This window comes from Trachypithecus francoisi, unplaced genomic scaffold (genome assembly GCF_009764315.1).
Source record: "Trachypithecus francoisi isolate TF-2019V2 unplaced genomic scaffold, Tfra_2.0 Lachesis_group5, whole genome shotgun sequence".
NCBI lineage: Eukaryota > Metazoa > Chordata > Mammalia > Primates > Cercopithecidae > Trachypithecus > Trachypithecus francoisi.
In genome coordinates, this window is record NW_022681470.1 from 64,884,114 (window position 1) to 64,909,659 (window position 25,546).

Genomic DNA, 25,546 nt, shown 5'->3' on the forward strand with positions numbered 1-25,546 from the left:
CATTTCTCTAACAAAACATCATTGATTTTCATGTTAGAAATAACACATAGCTAAAATTGGGGAAAAGAAGTAATAAACTTAAATAATCAGAAGGCAGAGGTCCCTTCTCTTGGAAGGAGTTGGGCTGATTAATCATGCAGTCATACCTCCTTGAGTGGGTGTGGCCAATAGCTAAGTCATTGTGGCTACATGAGGAGGGCTGATTATTCCTTATCTGGAGCTCAAGCTTTCCTCACAGAAACACAAGGGCATAAAGGGCCTCATGGCAAAGAAGAAGGAAGCCATGTGGGAAACACATAATATGAGTGGAGAGTATTGTAGGGGTCCTCAAGTCAGAAGAGCTGTTTATCCTGGAGCTAAAAAAGACTGACAGAGATAGAATAGTGTAGAACAAGATGGCCTGCTCTATGGGAGAGCCACTATCACACCACGCCTGGAGAGATTCAGGCTGATGTCTATCTTAAACACTGGAGACAATTCAGAAGCTGCGTGAGCAGTCTAAAGACTTAGCAAGAAACTAAAATGAGGCTGGGCACGGTGGCTCAGGCCTGTAATCCCTGCACTTTGGGAGGCTGAGGCGGGTGGATCACCTGAGGTCAGGAGTTTGAGATCAGCCTGGCCAAGATGGCAAAACCCTGTCTCTACTAAAAATACAAAAATTAGCCTGGTGTAGTGGCACATGCCTGTAGTCCCAGCTACTCAGGAGGCTGAGGCAGGAGAATCGCTTGAACCCAGGTGCTGGAGGTTGCAGTGAGCTAAAATCGTGCCACTGTACCCCAGCCTGGGCAACAAAGGCAAAACTCCATCTGAGGAAAAAAAAAAAGAAAAACAAACAAACAGAAAAAACAAGAAAAGAAACTAAAATGAGACAGAAATAGAAGGAATACACACACACAAATGATCTCACCTTCTTTAAAATGCTCCTCAAGGAGGCCTACTTTAACTATCCTAGTAGAGATGATATGATCCCACCCCCACATTCCCAATCTCTCTTATCCTGCTTTATTTTTTTATAGATTTATCCTCTTTTATTATAGTTAATTAAATAATTACATTCCATATTTATTCTCTCTCCCTCAATGAAGTCGAGAATTTTTGTCCTTTCTTCGCCAATGGATACATAACAAATCTAAACTGTCCCTGGAACAAAGAGAGTCTCAATAAATATTTATCAAATGAATGAGTGAGCTAAACACCACTAAGAGTGTTACCACAAGGGGAAATTTCTGGCCTAATTCTCTACCAAGTTAAATAGTGCATCTTTAACTTGTCCTAAACTTACTCCAGGTTTCAAGGCTGCTCCTAGTTCTAATATACCAACTGTCTCAATCTGTTGGTATATATAGTTGGATAGCTATACCAAAAATTTATATAGACTGGGTGGATTCAATAAGCATTTAAGCTGAGTGCAGTGGTACCCACCTATAGTCCCAGCTACTTGGGAGGCTGAGGCAGGAGTGCTGCTTGAGTCCATGAGTTTCAGGCCAGCCTGGGCAATATGGCAAGACCCTGTTCCTAAAAATCATTATTTCATTTCTAAAAACCAAGCATTTATTTTTCATAGTTCTGGTAGGTAGAGAGTCCAAGATCAAGGCAACTGCATATTCAGTGTCTGGTGAGGCTTGCTTTCTAGTTAAAAGACTTCAATCCTCACATCAGGGAAAAGGAGTGAAGGAGCTCTCCTGATCTCTTTTCTAAAGGCACTAGTCCCATTCACAAGGGCTCTGCTCTCAGGATCTAATTACTTCTCAAAGGTCCTACCTTTGAGATCCTATAGTAATTAGATCCTATACATTTTCAACATATAAATTTGGAAGGATACAAACATTCAGTCCATTGTACCAACACTGAATTTAGTAAGCACATCTGCTTAAACGATATCACTATTTGTTGATTTTATGTGCCTTCTCAATCCTCAGCTTTCCCTGATTAAGAATACCTGATTACTCTGCCCATTTCCTCTGCGCCCTCCACCTTGGCCTTTCCACTCTCTATTACCACTATCTCTTGACTTCTTGGTCTCCACTCTACTCCTCACCATCCCTGCTCCCTGGACTGTGAGCCCCTGTGAGCAGCGACCACCTATATCCACACAAAACAATTTTTATTTAATGATTTTTAAATCTCTACTTGTACAGCAGTCAAGATTAATAAAAAGAGGAGCAATGGTTAATGTATTTACAAAAACAGTTAACATGTTTACTTATAGATTTATTTACCATTTATTATCTTCTTTGGTCCTCAAAGCAACTCTGTGAGGTACGTAGGCCCAATCGTATTGTTATCCCAAAGCATAAAACACTTTAGGTTCAAAGAAATTCAGTGGCTTGTTTAAAACCAGTAGGAAGTTGTTAGGAATTAGGCCTTTAGTCCGGATTATTTAACTCGAAATCTTGAACTCTTTGTGCTAGTATTTTGACAACGTTAGTTTCCATTTCTGAATCTGACTCTATATTACTGAAATTCAGTATCCAGAACCATATATAGTACAAACCTAAAGTATTTTCCTTTTTTCTTTCAATATTCTTTTTCTCCCTATATTTTACTGAATTTGTTTTAGCTACTCTGGTATATTGAACCAGTATCTTTCTAGAGAGCAGTATACAATCTCTCCTTTTTGTTACTGTATATTCTGAGTTATCAGGCTATGAAAAATTAAGGTATTTCTTTAAGGGCGTCTTTCCGTATTGAGATTTCCTGGCCTTTCACATAGACTTGGCAAGTTCTTCTTGTGATTTAATCTCCCTGCCTTGATATTTCACTAGTTAAAAATATGCTGCCTGCCCATTTTGATATTTCATTGTGTATTTACAACAATAATTTGTGATAGTGTCAAACAAGATAGGTCATGCACTGATCACTGAGAAATAATACTGGGTAGACTTCTTCATTCAGAGCCCATTATTGCCTCTTGTTACTGCCTCGTACCCACTCCCATTTCTACACAAAACAGCCTTGTCCACAGTCAAAATTTCAAAGTTCCCATTGTTGTGATGCTTAGAATGATAAACTACTTAAGGCCATCCTCTGTGAAGGCTCCCTGAATTTTCCTCTGTTCACATTAACCACCAGTAACTAACCAGATAGCTCTTCATTCAACATATACTCACCAAGATCATATTCTCCAAAACCCCACATACCACTCATCACCCAAGACCACTTTCAAAACATTACTCATCTTACCACTTAATCACCACTCATTGGAAGGTCACACCACCTGGCTATATACCCCTCCACTCTTCCTTACCCGTGGATCTCAAGTGTGCCTTCCCTATCCTATGAAAACTCTGTCCCCTGAAGCAGTCTGCCTCTTTTTCTCAAATGACGCTGTCATTCTAATTTCCGTAAGGGGGTAAAGAGTAACTGAGTGATGAGGAAATGGTAGTATGTGTTGAAGTGAGTTAACTCTTCAAGCTTCCATTCTTAAATCCCTAATACCAATGCATACATAACATTTCCAGGTACTGGTACTGTTTTACCATTTCATTGATAAAAGATCAATTGTTTATTAACCTCCAAACAGGCAGTGTACCATACCAAGTGAGGACGAGGGATTTGCAACCGCTAAGGCCTGTGTTCACAGTCACTCACTCTCTATGAGATCCTGAGCAAGACACTTATCCTCAGTAAATTTCATTGTCCCTGCCCGTGAAATGGAGATAATAATAGTTCCTACCTTATTTAACATAGTGCCTCACTTATGATGCATGTCAGAAAATGTTAGCTATTATTTACACATGATTGTTATTACTGATATTCAAAAGTGAGTAAATATTACTTTTTACTGTCAGTTCTTAAATACCTTCATGACAGCTCCTGCTGCTCCCCTAACTGTGGGTATTGCTTGTACAGAAAACAGAACATATATCTGCACTATAGGAGAAAAAGGAAGCCTCGTGTAACATTGCAGTGCAGAGTCATTCATGTTGTGCAGCTTAAGTGTCAAAATCTTGATGTAAAACCCTATTTACTAATCAAAATTATGTCAGAAATAGTGAAATGCATTAAGGCATGGACATCTGCCTATAAACAATTTAGAGTATTCTGACACAAAATATAGGATGATTTTAGTATTATTTTCTAATCTAAGTTTTTGCTTAGTATTAAAAGATGAGATTTGGTTATGATTTTCCTTTCAGACATCTTGCAAAGACATCAGGAACTTAAGGCAAATGATACCTTAAATTTCCAAATGCAAATTACTAATTTCTTTCAAAACAGATACTTAAATGATTAAGACAGTTTTTCTATTTTTTTCACTCTGCCAATTAGCAATAATGCACATGAAAAACCTAAAGAAGTGGCTATCCATATACACTCTCAAGGAGGCAGCAGCGTTCATCCCCAAACTCTGCAAACAAATGAAGAAAATAGCAGGTACCTATATACATACTGAATTCAAAATGTTTTCAACAACTCAAATATCAAAAATGGAAACAAGACTTGAATATGATATTGTACTAGGAAGGTTATTGATACCAAAGAAGTTAGAAAGTACTTCAGGAGCTGGAAACTTCTTTTTTTTATATAGGATGATTATTGTCATTTCCACTGATTTGGGGTGATCACTCTAAGTCAGTGCAGTGACAGTCACTACTCTTTCAAAGCATTCCTGTAATTTCCTGGATTTATGCTATGAAACTTTGAGAAGTAGTATGCTTTTCTTTTTCTTGTGGAACCCAAGCATTTGCTGCTTGTTTGTATGTCCAAGTCTTCCAGCTTCCCGTAAATGCACAGAGTCACTTTAATGTCCTCTGGAGACTTTCACTTTACCTCCCCAGCCTCCAACTCCCTTGATTTCTGACTTCCACTGAATTCTCTACTTCATTTGGCCTCTTTGACTGCCCCTTCTTTTGGTCCTCATTCTCTTGGGCTTATTAAGTGCCTAACCTCTCATTCTACCTATTCAAAGCAGGCTTACTGCAAGCTGTTGTGTAGTACATATTGCTGAAGATTTGGAGTGAAAAGGGAAATTATACCATAATCAAAAGTGGTATATATCAATATTAGAAATCACTGAACTAAAAAATAACTAGCACACCAGGGACCCGAAAACTACCACCTGTGAGCCAAATCCAGCTGGCCACTTATTTTTGTAAATAAAGTTTTACTGGGGCACAGCCACACGCATTCGTCTGTCTGCTGTCTCTGGCTCCCTTTTATACTACAACAGTAGAGCTGAGTAGTTGCCACAGAGACCCCAAAAGCCAAAAGTATTTACTATCTGGCCCTTTAGTGGAAGACTTTGCTAACCCCTGAACTATACCATACGATGAGAAATTTCTCACTGGCTAGTTCCCCTTTTAACCTGGGCTTTCCATCCTCTTCCTAGGCCTCTCCCTCTCAGTGGATACTCCCCTCCTTTGTTCAGATCTTTACTGCATTCTCGAGGTATGCAGTAAATACAGGCATTTAGACTCTCGGGCTTCTTGCAAATACAAAACTCCATTTTTCTTTAACATCCAGAGCAATTTATTTGGCTCTGGCTTCCTTTGGCTATGCCCAAGAATCCTAAAATGTCCTACCCATAGGTGTTCGGGGCATTTTTGGGAACAAGATCATCACATGCCCTAGAAGAGAATTAGGCCAGTCTTATAGAAAGCAGAAGCAAAAGCACCACAGTCATTACTAAATTTCCTTTCTTTATGTCCTACCTCTTTCTCATATACATGCGCATTAATCTAAACCTGGCATGTTAAACCTACACACATCAGAAATCCTAAATTCAACAGAGGACAGTGGAAGGGGCCACAAGAAAAGGAAAGGAAGTGGAAAAAGGTATTTTATAGTTAACCAGTATAAGTAGAAGCAATTCAAACTTTTCTAAACAAAAAATTATAGATTATGTCCTATTTTCTCCTATAATAGAAATGAATTTGCAATGCCCTGTTTATTATCTGTCTTCCTAGTCGTTTTGCTTCTAGCTTATCTGTCATTACTGTTTATGAAAACAAATAAAATATGCAATGCTTTTTTGAAATTCAGGATTGATATTTTACTTTTTGAAGCTTTAATGTCTGTCCTGATTCTTCTCAGATGGGCATTTGTATACACTGGGGGATACATGGTTAATGCTAATGTACCAACGGGATATAAAAATCATAAGATGAAAATGGCATGGTTTCCTAGAGAATATATTTTTCTAATGTTACTCCAATTGTTCAAATAAAAATTGTATTATTTCAACATTAACACAAACAGATTTATAAGGGAGCAAAAGACAAATAAATAATGCAGGAAGTTTAAGATAAAATAAGATAGAAAATATTGTGTTTTCAGGGATGCTTTAACCTATATCTCCAAAGTTCTTGGATGAGGCATTCTGTGGGGGAAAAGTCAGGCAGAACTGATTCAGGGCCAGCTGTGTGGCCACTCATTTACAAACAGACAAAATAACAGCAGACTGTGAGAACAACAACCATTTTTACAAGAGTCCATTTTAAAAATATTCCACAAGGATAAATTGTTTGATTTAGCCTCATTCCTGTCAGATTACCTACCTAAAACACTTTTCCACCTTTCTTTCTATCTAAATTCCTGAACCCAGCTCAGAATTCAATCAACCAAGATGCTCTCCCAAACAACTCTAGTCCAAAATGGTGTCTCTCTTTGAAACTCACGTTTCTTGACTACACCGTTTAAAAAATAAACTACTTTATTTGTTTTTTGGTTCCAAGATGGCCGAATAGTAACAGCTCCAGTCTACAGCTCCGAGTGTGAGTGAGGCAGAAGACGGGTGATTTCTGCATTTCCAACTGATCTCACGGGGCGTTGTTGGACAGTGGGTGCAGGACAATGGGTGCAGCCCACCAAGCGTGAACCGAAGCAGTGCGAGGCATCGCCTCACCTGGGAAGCACAAGGGGTCAGGGAATTCCCTTTCCTAGCCAAGGGAAGCTGTGACAGATGGCACCTGGAAAATTGGGTCACTCCCACCTGAATACTGTGCTTTTCCAATGGTCTTAGCAAACGGCACACCAGGAGATTATATCCCGCGCCTGGCTCGGAGGGTCCTACGTCCACGGAGCGTTGCTCATTGCTAGAACAGCAGTCTGAGATCCAACTGCAAGGTGGCAGCAAGGCTGGGGGAGGGGCGCTCACCATTGCTGAGGCTTGAGTAGGTAAACAAAGTGCCTGGAAGCTCGAACTGGGTGGAGCCCACTGCAGCTAAAGGAGGCCCACCTGCCTCTGTAGACTCCACCTCTGGGGACAGGGCATAGCCAAACAAAAGGCAGGAGAAACCTCTGCAGATTTAAATGTCCCTGTCTGACAGCTTTGAAGAGAGTAGTGGCTCTCCCAGTATGGAGTTTGAGATCTGAGAACGGACAGACTGCCTCCTCAAGTGGGTCCCTGACCCGCAAGTAGCCTAACTGGGAGGCATCCCCAAGTAGGGGCAGACTGACACCTCCCACAGGCGGGTACCCCTCTGAGACGAAGCTTCCAGAGGAATGATAGGGCAGCAACATTTGCTGTTCTGCAGCCTCTGCTGCTGATATCCAGGCAAACAGGGTCTGGAGTGGACCTCCAGCAAACTCCAACAGACCTGCAGCTGAGGGTTCTGACTGTTAGAAGGAAAACTAACAAACAGAAAGGACATCCACACCAAAACTCCATCTGTACATCACCGTCATCGAAGACCAAAGGTACATAAAACCACAAAGATGGGGAAAAAAACAGAGCAGAAAAGCTGAAAATTCTAAAAATCAGAGCACCTCTCCCCCTCCAAAGGAACACAACTCCTCACCAGCAATGAAACAAAGCTGGATGGAGAATGACTTTGACAAGTTGAGAGAAGAAGGCTTCAGACGATCAAACTTCTCAGAGCTAAAGGAGGAAGTTCGAACCCATCGCAAAGAAACTAAAAACCTTGAAAAAGATTAGACAAATGGCTAACTAGAATAACCAGTATAGAGAAGTCCTTAAATGACCTGATGGAGCTGAAAACCATGGCATGAGAACTACGTGACAAATGCACAAGCTTCAGTAGCTGATTTGATCAACTGGAAGAAAGGGTATCAGTGACCGACAGTCAAATGAATGAAAGGAAGTGAGAAGAGAAGTTTAGAGAAATAAGAGTGAAAAGAAATGAACAAAGCCTCCAAGAAATACTAGACTATGTGAAAAGAACAAATCTCGTCTGATTGGGGTACCTGAAAGTGACTGGGAGAATGGAACCAAGTTGGAAAACACTCTGCAGGATATTACCCAGGAGAACTTCCCCAACCTAGTAAGGCAGGCCAACATTGAAATTCAGGAAATACAGAGAACGCCACAAATATACTCCTCTAGAAGAGAAACTCCAAGACACATAATTGTCAGAGTCACCAAAGTTGAAATAAAGGAAAAAATGTTAAGGGCAGTCAGAGAGAAAGGTCAGGTTACCCACAAAGGGAAGCCCATCAGACTAACAGCAGATTATCGGCAGAAACTCTACAAGCCAGAGGACAGTGAGGGCCAATATTCAACATTCTTAAAGAAAAGAATTTTCAACCCAGAATTTCATATCCAGCCAAACTAAGTTTCATAAGTGAAGGAGAAATAAAATCCTTTACAGACAAGCAAATGCTTAGAGATTTTGTCACCACCAGGCCTGTACTACAAGAGCTCCTGAAGGAAGCACTAAACATGGAAAGGAACAACCAGTACCAGCCACTGCAAAAATATGCCAAATTGTAAAGACCTTTGATGCTAGGAAGAAACTGCATCAACTAACGAGCAAAATAACCAGCTGACATCATAATGACAGGATCAAATTCACAGATAACAATATTAACCATAAATGTAAATGTGCTAAATGCCCCAATTAAAAGACACAGACTGGCAAATTGGATAAAGAGTCAACACCCATCAGTGTGCTGTATTCAGGACATCCATCTCATGTGCAGAAACACACATAGGCTCAAAATAAAGGGATGGAGGAAGATCTACCAGGCAAACAGAAAACAAAAAAAGACAGGGATTGCAATTCTAGTATCTGATAAAACAGACTTTAAACCAACAAAGATCAAAAGAGACAAAGAAGGCCATTACATAATGGTAAAGGGATCAATTCAACAAGAAGAGCTAACTATCCTAAATATATATGCACCCAATACAGGAGCACCCACATTCATAAGGCAAATCCTTAGAGACCTACAAAGAGACTTAGACTCCCACACTGGGGAGACTTTAACACCCCACTGTCAACATTAGACAGATCAACGAGACAGAAAGTTAACAAGGATATCCAGGAATTGAACTCATCTCTGCACCAAGCGGACCTAATAGACATCTATAGAACTCTCCACCCCAAATCAACAGAATATACATTCTTCTCAGCACCACATCGCACTTATTCCAAAATTGACCACATAATTGGAAGTAAAGCACTCCTTAGCAAATGTAAAAGAACAGAAATTATAACAAACTGTCTCTCAGACCACAGTGCAATCAAACTAGAACTCAGGACTAAGAAACTCAATCAAAACCGCTCAACTACATGGAAACTGAACAACCTGCTCCTGAATGACTACTGGGTACACAACGAAATGAAGGCAGAAATAAAGATGTTCTTTGAAACCAATGAGAACAAAGATACAACATACCAGAATCTCTGGGACACATTTAAAGCAGTGTATAGAGGGAAATTTATAGCACTAAATGCCCACAAGAGAAAGCTGGAAAGATCTAAAATTGACACTCTAACATCACAATTAAAAGAACTGGAGAAGCAAGAGCAAACACATTCAAGAAATAACTAAGATCAGAGCAGAACTGAAGGAGATAGAGACACAAAAAACCCTCCAAAAAATCAATGAATCCAGGAGTTGGTTTTTTTGAAAAGATCAACAAAATTGAGAGACCGCTAGCAAGACTAATAAAGAAGAAAAGAGAGAAGAATCAAATAGACGCAATAAAAAATGATAAAGGGGATATCACCACGGACCCCACAGAAATACAAACTACCATCAGAGAATACTATAAACACCTCTACGCAAATCAACTAGAAAATCGAGAAGAAATGGATCATTTCCTGGACACTTACACTCTTCCAAGACTAAACCAGGAAGAAGTTGAATCCCTGAATAGACCAATAACAGGCTCTGAAATTGAGGCAATAATTAATAGCCTACCCACCAAAAAAAGTCCAGGACCAGATGGATTCACAGCTGAATTCTACCAGAGGTACAAAGAGGAGCTGGTACCATTCCTTCTGAAATTATTCCAATCAATAGAAAAAGAGGGAATCCTCCCTAACTCATTTTATGAGGCCAACATCATCCTGATACCAAAGCCTGGCAGAGACACAACAAAAAAAGAGAATTTTAGACCAATATCCCTGATGAACATCGATGCAAAAATCCTCAGTAAAATACTGGCAAACCGGATTCAGCAGCACATCAAAAAGCTTATCCACCATGATCAAGTGGGCTTCATCCCTGGGATGCAAGGCTGGTTCAACATTCGCAAATCAATAAACGTAATCCAGCATATAAACAGAACCAAAGACAAGAACCACATGATTATCTCAATAGATGCAGAAAAGGCTTTTGACAAAATTCAACAGCCCTTCATGCTAAAAACGCTCAATAAATTCGGTATTGATGGAACGTACCTCAAAATAATAAGAGCTATTTATGACAAACCCACAGCCAATATCATACTGAATGGGCAAAAACTGGAAAAATTCCCTTTGAAAACTGGCACAAGACAGGGATGCCCTCTCTCACCACTCCTATTCAACATAGTGTTGGAAGTTCTGGCTAGGGCAATCAGGCAAGAGAAAGAAATCAAGGGTATCCAGTTAGGAAAAGAAGAAGTCAAATTGTCCCTGTTTGCAGATGACATGATTGTATATTTAGAAAACCCCATTGTCTCAGCCCAAAATCTCCTTAAGCTGATAAGCAACTTCAGCAAAGTCTCAGGATACAAAATTAATGTGCAAAAATCACAAGCATTCTTATACACCAGTAACAGACAGAGAGCCAAATCATGAATGAACTTCCATTCACAATTGCTTCAAAGAGAATAAAATACCTAGGAATCCAACTTACAAGGGATGTAAAGGACCTCTTCAAGGAGAACTACAAACCACTGCTCAGTGAAATAAAAGAGGACACTAACAAATGGAAGAACATACCATGCTCATGGATAGGAAATATCAATATTGTGAAAATGGCCATACTGCCCAAGGTTATTTATAGATTCAATGCCATCCCCATCAAGCTACCAATGAGTTTCTTCACAGAACTGTAAAAAATTGCTTTAAAGTTCATATGGAACCAAAAAAGAGCCCGCATTGCCAAGACAATCCTAAGTAATAAGAACCAAGCTGGAGGCATCACGCTACCTGACTTCAAACTATACTACAAGGCTACAGTAACCAAAACAGCATGGTACTGGTACCAAAACAGAGATATAGACCAATGGAACAGAACAGAGCCCTCAGAAATAATACCACACATCTACAGCCATCTGATCTTTGACAAACCTGAGAGAAACAAGAAATGGGGAAAGGATTCCCTATTTAATAAATGGTGCTGGGAAAATTGGCTAGCCATAAGTAGAAAGCTGAAACTGGATCCTTTCCTTACTCCTTATACGAAAATTAATTCAAGATGGATTAGAGACTTAAATGTTAGACCTAATACCATAAAAACCCTAGAAGAAAACCTAGGTAGTACCATTCAGGACATAGGCATGGGCAAGGACTTCATGTCTAAAACACCAAAAGCAATGGCAGCAAAAGCCAAAATTGACAAATGGGATATGATTAAACTAAAGAGCTTCTGCACAGCAAAAGAAACTACCATCAGAGTGAACAGGCAACCTACAGAATGGGAGAAAATTTTTGCAATCTACTCATCTGACAAAGGGCTAATATCCAGAATCTACAAAGAACTCAAACAAATTTACAAGAAAAAAACAAACAACCCCATCAAAAAGTGGGCAAAAGATATGAACAGACATTTCTCAAAAGAAGACATTCATATAGCCAACAGACACATGAAAAAATGCTCATCATCACTCGCCATCAGAGAAATGCAAATCAAAACCACAATGAGATACCATCTCACACCAGTTAGAATGACAATCATTAAAAAGTCAGGAAACAACAGGTTCTGGAGAGGATGTGGAGAAATAGGAACACTTTTACACTGTTGGTGGGATTGTAAACTAGTTCAACCATTATGGAAAACAGTATGGCGATTCCTCAAGGATCTAGATCTAGATGTACCATTTGACCCAGCCATCCCACTATGGGTATATACCCAAAGGATAATAAATCATGCTGCTATAAAGACACATGCACACGTATGTTTATTGCGGCACTATTCACAATAGCAAAGACTTGGAATCAACCCAAATGTCCATCTGTGACAGACTGGATTAAGAAAATGTGGCACATATACACCATGGAATATTATGCAGCCATAAAAAAGGATGAGTTTGCATCATTTGTAGGGACATGGATGCAGCTGGAAACCATCATTCTTAGCAAACTATCACAAGAACAGAAAACCAAACACCACATGTTCTCACTCATAGGTGGGAACTGAACAATGAGATCACTTGGACTCGGGAAGGGGAACATCACACATCGGGGCCTATCATGGGGAGGGGGGAGGGGGGAGGGATTGCATTGGGAGTTATACCTGATATAAATGATGAATTGATGGGTGCTGACGAGTTGATGGGTGCAGCACACCAACATGGCACAAGTATACATATGTAACAAACCTGCACGTTATGCACATGTACCCTAGAACTTAAAGTATAATAAAAAAAAATAAAAGTTCATATGGAAGCGAAAAAGAGCCCGCATTGCCAAGTAAATCCTAAGCCAAAAGAACAAAGCTGGAGGCATCACACTACCTGATTTCAAACTATATTAAAAGGCTACAGTAATCAAAACAGCATGGTACTGGTACCAAAACAGAGATGTAGACCAATGGAACAGAACAGAGCCCTCGGAAATAGTACCACACATCTACAACCATCTGATCTTTGACAAACCTGACAAAAACAAGCAATGGGGAAAGGATTCCCTATTTAATAAATTGTGCTGGGAAAACGGGCTGGCCATATATAGCAAGCTGAAACTGGATCCCTTCCTTACACCTTATACAAAAATTAATTCAAGATGAATTAAAGACTTAAATGTTAGACCTAAAACCATAAAAACCCTAGAAGAAAACTTAGGCAATATCATTCAGGACATAGGCATGGGCAAGAACTTCATGTCTAAAACACCAAAAGCAATGGCAACAAAAGCCAAAATTGACAAATGGGATCTAATTAAACTAAAGAGCTTCTGCACAGCAAAAGAAGCTACCATCAGAGTGAACAGGCAACCTACAGAATGGGAGAAAAATTTTGCCCTCAACTGATAAAGGGCCAATATCCAGAATCTACAAATAACTCAAACAAATTTATAAGAAAAAAAACAACCCATCAAAAAGTGAGCAAAGGACATGAACAGACACTTCTCAAAAGAAGACATTTATGCAGCCAACAGCCGCATGAAAAAGTGCTCATCATCACTGGACATCAGAGAAATGCAAATCAAAACCACAAAGACACACCATCTCTCACCAGTTAGAATGGCGATCATTAAAAATTCAGGAAACAACAGGTGCTGGAGAGGATGTGGAGAAATACGAACACTTTTACACTGTTGGTGGGACTGTAAACTAGTTCAACCATTGTGGAAGACAGAGTGGCGATTCCTCAAGGATCTAGAACTAGAAATACCATTTGACCCAGCCATCCCATTACTGGGTATATACCCAAAGGATTATAAATCATGCTGCTATAAAGACACATGCACACGTATGTTTATTGCGGCACTATTCACAATAGCAAAGACTTGGAACCAACCCAAATGTCCATCAATGATAGACTGGATTAAGAAAGTGTGGCACATGTACACCATGGAATACTATGTAGCCATAAAAAAGGATGAGTTCATGTCCTTTGTAGGGACATGGATGAAGCTGGAAACCATCATTCTCAGCAAACTATCACAAGGACAAAAAACCGAACACCGCATGTTCTCACTCATAGGCGGGGATTGAGCAATGAGAACACTTGGACACAGGAAGGGGAACATCACACACTGGCGTCTGTCGTGGGGCTGGGGCAGTGGCGAGGGATAGCATTAGGAGATATACCTAATGTAAATGAAGAGTTAATGATTGCAGCACACCAACATGGCACATCTATACATATGTACAAACCTGCACATTGTGTACATGTACCCTAGAAGTTAAAGTATTAAAAAATAAATAAACTATTTTAACAGTAATATCTCATCATTATTAAAAACAAGAAATAGGAGAAAATATTAAAAATGTAAAAATTACCTGCAATAATCTCTACCTAGTAGTATTCTTAAACATCTTTGCATATTATTTTACATTTGCATATACACCTTGAGACTATATTGATTGTGCAATATTGAATTCTGCTTTTTTTACACACTAACAAACATTTCTCCCATCATTATAACAGTACATAACCTATAGTTATTGACATTTCATGTGTTGTCTTTTTGCCTGATAACTCTATTGCATTCATGTACTTGCTTCATCTACTATTCAAACCTTCTTAGCCATTTACAATGTGCCATACATTGTGCTTATGTGTTTTTTTTTCCATGCTAAATTAACTTCTGATGAATAGAGGCAATTTTTTAAAGATCTCCCCAATCTCTGAGTATAGATAATCACAGGAGAAATGTTCAGTAATCAACTGAGCTTTTTAATCAATTGAGAAATGAATTTATGAAAATTTCATTTATCCTCAAGTTTTTGGAAATACTCTTACATCAAAGCACACCTCAAATTGTGTACACTGACTGTTGATCACTTTTTGGTAAGTATAAAGTACTTAAAAATTTTGTTTCCACTTTCCCTTTTAAGATTGGAATTTTGACCACAGTGTTCCACAGGAACAAAGTGAATCATCTGTGGCAAAATATGCTAGTCAAGAAGTGAGTTAGAATCTGTGCAAGCGTTAAGACCTTGTGCACCCAGGTTCTGGGGCGGAGTAAAGAGGCAGGCTCCAAAGACATACCTGTGTGTTGGACATGAAAGTGTTTGGAGGAATACAGGTAACAGGTGATGCTGGGAAGTCTTGTGAGATGGAAGGAGAACGAAGATGAGGAATCTGGTGGCAGTAATACCTGGGGAGCAGATAAAGTGGAGGGTCTCATCAGGAGGTCTGTCAGTTGGTGGAAGGACACCATTCCTGGCCTTAAAAGGAGAGGCGAAGCGTGTGGATACCTTGTACTAAATCCACTACTGCAGCTCATTCTTAATTGTAATTAGAAGAGGCGGACATGCTTTCTGAAGCTGACCCCTCCAAGATAAGTAGTTCCTATTTCTGCCCCCTGCTACCAACATGGTTTAGAACAACAGACTCAAAAAAATCATTTATTCTGTTATGGGTGACCTGTACGTTTTCTAGAATGGAATGAGGCTCTTTATTTAGTAGCTCAACTCTGAGAACACTTTTTCTTTGGACACAAAAAAGGAAAAGGTCAAGTTAATCATTAATCTCTCTCATCTACTAATGTCTCCATTTAGCTATACGTTCTGTGTCCTACATAGCAGCCATCACAGAGGACAATAAACACTTCTAATGACCTTGTAATTTATATGGAATTCTAGCATCACGATTATCAGCCTGTAAATTCTGGGTAGTTCAATTGTCGACCATGCTGTTAACTAAATGAAAACATCCTGTGATTTCAGTGTCCTTCCTTGACAAAGTACTATACAGCTGAAGAACATCTCAAATACAATTTTGGTTGGAAAGGAGCCAATTGATTTCAACAGAATCAAATCTGGGCTTCACAAAGTCTTTGAAGTGACTTCACAGAGATGCAGACATGTGCACTTGAAGATGCTACCGCTTCCCCAGTACCTAGCAAAGTTCCTCCCTCTTTGTGTGCATCACTGTGAAACCCCCACCCTTCTGCCTCGTGCTAAACGCACACAGTATCTAGTCAGGGGAAAAGACTGCATTTAGGAGATAGATAATGGTTTGGATTACTTAAAGAAATAAGGTGTTGCCTGGAATTGCTGGTTTATAAGTTGGTCATTTTTCTTTTTTAAAATATTTGTAATATGGAATGGGCTCATTAAGGAGAGCTTGGAAAATGCAGAAAGTTATGAAAAATAAGTCACATATAATTATGCTACCTAGTGATAACCACTCCTAATATTTTGATTCATTTTCTGCCTATCTTCTTTGACATATGTGTTTTTTTTACAAATGTACTTTTTCCCCCTTAGTTTCCTTTTATTTTATAGAGCAGAACCCTAGTCTTTTAAACAGTTTGGAGTGAAATATATGCTATATCAGTTTTTTCTCTAGGAAGAAAAATTAATGTACTAAAAAGGCATTAAATGACTACTGTGGTTAAGACTACTCGAGAGAAATATTTGGAATATAAGCTTTGGATATTTTCTTTTCTTTTTTTTTTTTTTTGAGACAGATTCTGCTATGTTGCCCAGGCTGGAGTACAGTGGCATGATCTCGGCAACGTCCGCCTCCTGGGTTCAGTTGATTCTGCTGTCTCAGCCTCCCGAGTAGCTGGGACTACAGGTGCCCACCACCACACCTGGCTACTTTTTTGTATTTTTAGTAGAGACAGGGTTTCACCATGTTAGCCAGGATGGTCTCAATCTCCTGACCTCATGATCCACCCGCCTCAGCCTCCCAAAGTGCTGGGATTACAGGCGTGAGCCACCGTGCCCAGCGAGCTTTGGATATTTTCTAAGCTTTATTTCAAAAGTACTATGCTCTATATAAAAAAGAACAATAAAAATTGAAATGAAAGAATAATTGTTATTATAAAAGTAAGTAGGGCCGGGCGCGGTGGCTCAAGCCTGTAATCCCAGCACTTTGGGAGGCCGAGACGGGCGGATCACGAGGTCAGGAGATCGAGACCATCCTGGCTAACACGGTGAAACCCCGTCTCTACTAAAAATACAAAAAACTAGCCGGGCGAGGTGGCGGCGCCTGTAGTCCCAGCTACTCGGGAGGCTGAGGCAGGAGAATGGCATGAATCCGGGAGGCGGAGCTTGCAGTGAGCTGAGATCTGGCCACTGCACTCCAGCCTGGGTGACAGAGCGAGACTCCGTCTCAAAAAAAAAAAAAATAAAATAAAAAAAAAAATAAGTAGCTTTTGTATGAATTCAGAATATACTAAATTAACTTTTAAAAGTACAACTTTTAAAGTATTTATCAAAATAATAAACATGTTCTGGCATTTAAAAAATAAGTGACCTTGTGTTCTTTAACCAGTCTACATCTTTAGAGATGAAAAATTTGTTATGTTATTATGGGCTATGCTAACGACCTCTAGAAAACATCAGGATATTTCTGGATATTTAATAATAGCTTTATATATGACTACTGCTCATTTCTGTATAATTCTGTTTAATAGTTGCTTTAAAGATGAATTCAGCGACATTTATTTTGACAACAATATAAAGAGAGAGAGACATGAACCTGAATTTCAATTTAAAATCATGCAAGATAGGACAAAAAACAGCCTAAGAAAAATCTGTCAGGCCTCTGAGCCTAATCCAAGCCATCGCATCCCCTGTGACTTGCACATATATGCCCAGATGGCCTGAAGTAACTGAAGAATTACAAAAGAAGTGAAAATCACCAGTCCTTGACTTAGGTGATGACAGTACCTAGTGAAAGTCCTTTTCTGGGCTCATCCTGACTCAAAAAGCTCCCCCACTGAGCACCTTGTGACTCCCACCCCTGCCTGCCAGAGAACAACCCCCTTTGACTGTCATTTTCCTTTACCTACCCAAATCCTATAAAATGGCCCCACCCTTATCTCCCTTTGCTGACTCTCTTTTCGGACTCAGCCCGCCTGCACCCAGGTGATTAAAAAGCTTTATTGCTCACACAAAGCCTGTTTTGTGGTCTGTTCACACAGACGCGCATGACAAAATCAACTGATAAACTGCAAGAAAAAAATGTAACTTATACCACAAAGGGTAATTGTTTTATTATTTAGACAGTACTTAAAAATTCAAAGACCAAACTTCTCTCCACCCCACAAAAATGGGCATACAGCTAGGTCACCAAGAAAGAAGAGCAAGTAGGCAGTGAAATACATGTAAAGATACTCGATAGGACTTTTGCTTATCTGGATCGTTAGCAAATCTCTTATTTCTTGGGATTTTGAAGAAGTAACTTTTAAAAGAGGACTTAAGACTAAATGTTTGGGAATTGGCCTTTTTTAGAATTAAAATTTCCCAACACAAGAAAAAAAATCCTGTGTTCTTTATTTTCCAGAATGGGGTAGGTCACTGAGCAATATGATTAATAAATATGCAATGCCTGTGTCTTCTGTTTTGTTTTGTTTTGGAGACAGGGTCTTGCCCTGGGGTTGGAGTGCAGTGGTGCAATCTAGGCTCACTGCAACATCTCCTGTAAGTTTTTAATTGCAAGAAAGCCAAAAGATTTTTTTTATTACATCAGTTATAATGGGAAATACTGTATATACTATGAGTAAAATACTTTATTGCCAACTTGTATTATTAAACAATTCTGACCTTTGACCTTACATTTACATCTGAAAAGCAGTGTGATAGGAGTTATTAAGAAATTATTTTAGGCAGATAGAGGTGTACTTGGAACGTTTCTGTTTCTTTTAAAGTAGCTCCAGAAATGTTTCTTGTCTAGCAGGAAGGCCCTGGCTCTTAGAGCTGGGCCAGCAACCTTTAATATGCAAATGCCAGCCATTAGAAACTGGGTCCACCCAACATGGTAATTCCCACCGTTTTCCTCTTGCCCTAGTTGGGACGTGTGCCTGGCCACGTGGCCGCCCCCCCATATCTCCCCATGTGTAGAACATCTTGGTGCCCTGCATTTGCATATTAAAAGGCTAGGGTGGGAAGGCCAGTTTTTCACAGTCTATGTGAATGATGTCCCTGGCCAAATCAATCCCCTGAGCCCTGTGCAAATCAGACACCGCCTCCTCCAGCCTCTGCATATATTTGGCTGTTTTCCACCCCACATGGGGGTCTCCTGTCTTGGGTTTGGAGCCCCCCACCCTCTCTCTCTCTGTAAAGGGGAGCTTCTGCCTTCTTTCTTGCCTATTAAACTCTCTGCTCCTTAAAACCACTCCATGTGTGTCCGTGTCATTTTTCCCAATTTAATATGAGATGAAGAACCTGGTTGGTGTTCCTCCACTCCTCAGAGCCATATCATTTTGGTGCATGGGCCAGGAAAGGAAATTCATTCATCAGACTGGTGAGTATGGAGTGGATCTCAACTTTAAATCTGTCCTTTAATCTCAAGGCTCTCTTGCAGCTACCCTGTCACCAAACTTTCTCTTTTCAGCGGTCTCTTACCCTCTCTCTGTGTGTCTAATGTGCAGGAATCTTTACAGTTCATGGCAAAAACAGTTCATGGTCTGTTAGAAAAGATCACGAATCATGACAGTCAGTAACTCAATAAACGTCTCTTACTCTCTACGGTTTCTCTGGCGAGCACATGGTATTTCTAAGCCACCTAGAGGAAATAAAAATCCTCTTCATGAGACACATTGCTGGTTCTCTGCAGTACATTGCAGCTTTGCTACTTTTCCATTTTGCACTTTTTTTTTTTTTTTTTTTTTTTTTTTTTTTGAGGCGGTGTCTCGCTCTGTCGCCCGGACTGGAGTGCAGTGGCGGATCTCAGCTCACTGCAAGCTCCGCCTCCCAGGTTCACGCCATTCTCCTGCCTCAGCCTCCCGAGCAGCTGGGACTACAGGCGCCCGCCACCTCGCCCAGCTAGTTTTTGTATTTTTAGTAGAGACGGGGTTTCACCGTGTTAGCCAGGATGGTCTCGATCTCCTGACCTCGTGATCCGCCCGTCTCGGCCTCCCAAAGTGCTGGGATTACAGGCTTGAGCCACCGCGCCCGGCCCGTTTTGCACTTTTCTACTGCTATTTCTGTGGACGGGAAAGCTCTGCTTTTAACAGTTAGGAGTAAGATGTCTTCTGCAGTCACATTTTAGTCTCCATATTGTCCCACTGGCAGAAAAACGAACATTCAGTTCCTATGTTCCTTTAAGGCATGTATTCTGTCTCCTATTAAGACAGTACTTAATTAGTGAGGGAATTTTAAGTCCAGAAGTTAACCGGAACCATTTTTCTATGGGTAAATGCTTTAGCACGGGCTATAATAGCAGGATATAGAGTTCAATTCAGCATGCCCCCTCCCTTACAGGGACCTTGCCCAATTATGTGGTTTTTCTTGAAATCCATTTAGGAAGGAACGCAGGCCACACAAGTCTAGGAGGTCAAAGGGAAATAAAAGGCAGAGGACTAAGACTGCTTGGGCACGGCGTGACTAAGGCCCAAAAGTTTAGTTCCTCTGGTGCCATAGCTTGGAGGGTAACGCCTGCAGTCATGGGTGGCACTTTTAAACAAGTGCTGGGAATCCAGGAACCCTGGAGGGAATATAGTTGGGGGGACGCCCTCTACTGTTTTTGTCTCCATCCTCGATCACATACCGAAAGGAAGGAGACTAAGAGGACGCTTTTATTCTCACTTCTCTTTCTAGATGGATAACAAATCATCTTTTAACATGCACTCCCCTGGAGTGTATTTTAAAGCACTGGGACTCCTTCGACCCTGAAACTTTGAAGAAAAAGTGGCCTATTTTCTTTTGCACAAAGGCATGGCCTTTTTACTTTCCCAAAATTAAAGAAGTAAGTTCCAGGGGAACCATCTGAGGATCCCCCTTATTTGGGGGCCCTTCAAGTTCCCTTCTCATTGCAGGGCCTCAGACAAGTAAAAGGTCGATTTTTGGACCACCCTGATAGGTATATAGAAGCTTTCCAAAATTTAACTCAGGTATTTGACTTCTCATGGAGGAATGTTATGCTGTTTCTAAGCCAAACCCTAACCACAGCTAAAACAGGCAGCTCTGCAAGCAGAAGAGAATTTTGGAGATGAGCATTATGTCTCCTACAGTAGGCCAAAAGGGAAAAGAGAAAATAGGGAAGGCAAAGAAATAGGGGAAACACCATTTCCAATAGGAAGAGCCAATACCTCCTGACAACCCTAACTGGAACTCCTTTCTAAGGTGTTTTTCCTGTTTTTGCAGTTTAAAATTGATTCTATCTCTTTTATAATGTTCTTCCAATCTGGGAAATGCTAATTTTCCAAACCTTAAAATGCTTGGCTTAGAGTTGAGCCAAGGTGGAAGGGAACTCAGAAGGCTGATATGCTGGCAAAAGGGTAAAAATTTCTTACTAGTCAGGCTTTTGACTTCTCTCTCCCTGTGCAAACCAGTAAACGGGATAATAAAGATCATAGTTTATATTATCTGTAAAATTATAATTAATGAAAAAGGATTTGTGAAGTTGGTCTTAAGCTGCAGACAATCTGATGTGCTCTGCATGTCTTTCTATATGGTTCTGTCAAAGAAAGGGTATCTTAGGTTAGGATGCAGGCCCAGAACCCCATAAGCCTGCTGTTCAAGGCAGCCCAACAAAATGGTCAGCAACAAACTTGGCTACAGGACTCCATCTTGTTTCATGTTCTTGGGAACATAACCTGTAACCGCATGGCAATACTTTGTTTTAGTTTCTGCCATTTTACAATGGTGACTGTCTTCTTCTGCTAAGTCAGTTCCTGTGTGACGGCCACAAAGTCAGATAAGCCAGTTTGTCAATGCGGGTGGTGCCAGCTAATCCATCATGAGCAGGGTTTACAAAATATCTTAAGCACTCATCTTGAGAGGGACAAAATCTTGTAGCCTCCAGCTGCATGACCCCTAAGTCATGGTTTCTAATCTTAAGTTTCTTGGTCTGGTCCCCTGGCAAGAGGGGAGTATATCTTAACAAGGGGCTGTTATCATCTTTGTTTTAAACTATACACTGTAAACTAGGCTCCTCACAAAGTTGGTTCAGTCTATGCCCAGGGATGGGCAAGGACAGCTTGGGGGCTGGAAAAAAAATGGAGTTGTTTGGGTTGGATCTCTTTCACTGTCTCAGTCACAATTTGGCAATGACAGTTTCGAGAGCTACCTATCTCCCCTTAAAAAACACCTTGTACACTTGTGGTTAAATCATAACCTCCTTAAGGCTTGTTGGTTTCACCTGTGAGGTTACTTTTGTAAGGTTTAAAAGTAAAAAATCTTAACTGCTTGGTGTGGCTAAAGTCAAGTAACAAGGAGTTTAAAATAATTTTCTTAAAGAGTGCTCAGCTTAATTAAAAGTGGATATTCAAGTTATAGGTAAATTTAAAAGTTTTTCTGGAAGAAGACTCTTCTGTCAGCTGAATCATTTTTCTCAATTTTTTTTCTTACCACTCTTAATGCATGCATGAGAGGCCCTAAGATAACTTCTGGTAGCATGGGACTCCTTGGGAAAACTTCTGGTAGCATGGGATTCCTTGCGAAAAACCGAAGGCGCCACTTTGGGGAAAAAAAAACAAAAAACAAAACTGTTTTCCTCATGAAACCCCAGGAATTAAAAGAGATAGATCCCTCTCAGAATCACAGGCTGTGTTCTGTTTTGCATTGTGTTATCTGACGGTTTTGAGTTTTGGGGTATCAAAAATTACTTCGCATTTTGAGAGAGCTTTGGTGTGTAGTTACCAGGTAGGAAATACACTTTAAGGGATGGCTAACAGCAGTTATAAATCAGAGAAGCATGCTCTTGGCCTCCTGAAAGATATGGAAACATCCCCACTCCATCCCACCCCAACTAAGAGATGAGACTCCCATGGGGGATGGGCTAATTACAAAATAAGCTGATTGGTTTTGGGTTGCCTTACAATGAAATACGTGATAGAAGCACTACACTGTCTTCTCCCATAGTATCTATATGGTCTTTTCATAAATTGAGCATTGAAATAAAAGTATAGCAAGGAGGTCTTAAAACACTAAACTGCCCTTTAGTAAAAGGGTTATAAAAAGTTTGTTAAGTTTTCACCTCATGGTCAAATTGGATTAGATGGAATAATCTGTAAGGTTTCATTTAAACAAATTGGGGTTTACATTAACAAACTAATGCAAGGCTAAAATTTGTCTTTGAACAGGATTTTCATGTCATAGTAAAGGCTAATGAAACGTTTTTGCCGTTTGAGTCATCATTTTGGCAAAATAATTTATGGCAATCTGGAATTCTATTTTTATAACACCAAGTGTTCTAAACCTCTAACATTTTAACAGTCATCTCAAAATCAAACTTCAAGTTTCAAAATTTTCCTTCCTGAGGGCTGGCTTTTTGGATGGTTCAGAGGACCCCTGAAACATTCAGAAAAGAGGTAAACAGGATTATTTGACATGTTTAGTCACATGAGATTGCCAAAATGATGTCCAGTCTTCTTTTAAGTCATATTTTGATGAATAATATCTGTTCCAAAATTAGATGGGATTTCCAAAATTCTAATGTCTAAGTATATGCTATCAGTCATAATTAAGGGTAAAATTATTGGAAGCCACACAGATAAATAAACTTCTTTTTCAGTCATGTTTTTAACTGTAACTGTCCGGGAAATGTTGCCATTCACAGATAATTGTTGTCTTGCTTTGTTCCTTCTCAAAAAACGGTTTATAACCCAGCTATATTAAGGACTTTAACAGGTGTTCTCAAATGCAGGTTTTTAACAGCATTGAACACTAACACTGGAATAGAGAAAGGACGTACAGGACTCATAAAGAACTGACATGTTCACAGATATCAAACAAAACAAGAGTTAACTAAAGGGACTGCACTCAGAAAGTTAAAGCAAACTTTTTAACTTTTGCTTGGAATATTGCTGGTCCTTGTTTTGTTTTTCAGAGTCAAGGAAACTTATTTTAAGCTATATATGGCCTTTAATAATTGAGTAAGGTTTACTACTGTGAACAAAATTTGGAGCATGTTTATTTTTCTCTGCTTGCTTCCTCTGGAATTTGGAGACTATCTGTGAGTATTCTTAACTTACAGCAATATAGTTGTTTGCATCAGTGCAATAAGAATCCTTTTTTTTTTTTTGTCAACAGGACACAATTGGAAAAACTGGTTATTTTACCAAGGCTTTGACTGAGAGGATGTGTTTCCCTTTAAGGAATCAAGCTGGACACGCAGAGACAATAAAAAGCCCTTGGGGAGAAGTGGCCTCATGCCTTGTCTACACAGTACCCTGCACATGGTTCCTAACCTGTGATCAGTAAAGAAGATCACTTTCTAACAGGTCTGGGAGTTCCGAGTTTATCTTGGGATCTCAAGACGCGAGGATCACCCAACTCACAGGCATTTGCGGATATAAACCCATGGTGGGCTTGGCTCTGAAGGTCTTATCTGGAATTCCTTATGGAACAGAGTTTCATTAAAACCAATCCAAAAGGCCTATGTAGAAATAACCATTCTTGCTGCATTTTATGCAAGTAATCAGGCCAAGTATAAGATTAAAGTTTATTCTACAAACAACACACACGGTCCTATCATAATTTGTTTTTACCAAAAATGAGGAATGGAGAGAGAAATTATGCTCCAAAGCTTATCACACATTTGTCATTAAATCCTAGTTTCATTGTTTTTAAGCTTTTTGCCTACATCTTAAACTAACCCTGCTTATTCCTGAAAATCAAGTGATCTCCTGCAGCTTGGAAGAAACAAAAAAGGATAGGTAATGTAAAAATCTGGATCAATGTGCTAGTTCCGGGCAATTATCCTGCAAATTCTGCCAGGTAATGAAAGTGAGTAGGGTGCCCATAAACTGGAGGTTTCTTTGTTTGGGAAAATAAAACCAAGGAACTTCACAAACCCCAAAGGGAAATTGTATATCTTAGAAAGTAAAATTTTAGGCCGGGCGCGGTGGCTCAAGCCTGTAATCCCAGCACTTTGGGAGGCCGAGACGGGCGGATCACGAGGTCAGGAGATCGAGACCATCCTGGCTAACACTGTGAAACCCCGTCTCTACTAAAAAATAGAAAAAAATAGCCGGGCGAGGTGGCGGGCGCCTGTAGTCCCAGCTACTCGGGAGGTTGAGGCAGGAGAATGGCGGTAAACCCGGGAGGCGGAGCTTGCAGTGAGCTGAGATCCGGCCACTGCACTCCAGGCCGGGCGACAGAGCGAGACTCCGTCTCAAAAAAAAAAAAAAAAAAAAAAAAAAAAAAGAAAGTAAAATTTTAGATGGAAATTATCTACTACACCACACTTGTGGGAATTGCTATACTCACTCTACTGTATGTGATGGAGTTATACATGGTAGCATCTTCTAACTGAAATATTGGACAGAAAGTTTCCATTACTGTATATTTTGCTTAATTATTATCCTTACAGGAGGGATAATAGTTACTAACAAAAAGGAAGCATCAAAGTTTTACTGAGTCTGCTAGGACTTTTTACTGGAATTAGTGATGCACTTTCAAATAAAACATGCTGCTTCTGGATTAACACCTCTACTAAAGTACAGGAAAATCTACAGGTACTTAAAGATCAAATCTAGCCGGGCGCGGTGGCTCACGCCTGTAATCCCAGCACTCTGGGAGGCCGAGGCGGGTGGATCACGAGGTCAGGAGATCCAGACCATCCTGGCTAACACAGTGA

The 25,546-nt window shown here is 40.0% G+C and overlaps 1 protein-coding gene across 3 annotated transcripts in view; it reads left to right on the forward strand.

Annotated features, from left to right (window-relative positions):
• Positions 1-25,546, forward strand: part of LOC117075393 (complement receptor type 1) — a 221,972-nt gene that overhangs the window by 84,581 nt on the left and 111,845 nt on the right. Inside the window, exons 29-30 of one of the 3 annotated variants that reach the window (XM_033197703.1) lie at positions 4,273-4,377; positions 15,736-16,438. In XM_033197703.1, coding sequence (XP_033053594.1) covers positions 4,273-4,377; positions 15,736-15,748 — 118 coding nt within the window. In that variant the 3' untranslated portion in view covers positions 15,749-16,438. Of the gene's footprint in view, positions 1-4,272; positions 4,378-15,734; positions 16,439-25,546 lie in introns of those variants that run through there. The other 2 variants (XM_033197702.1, XM_033197705.1) reach the window with 2 other exon arrangements.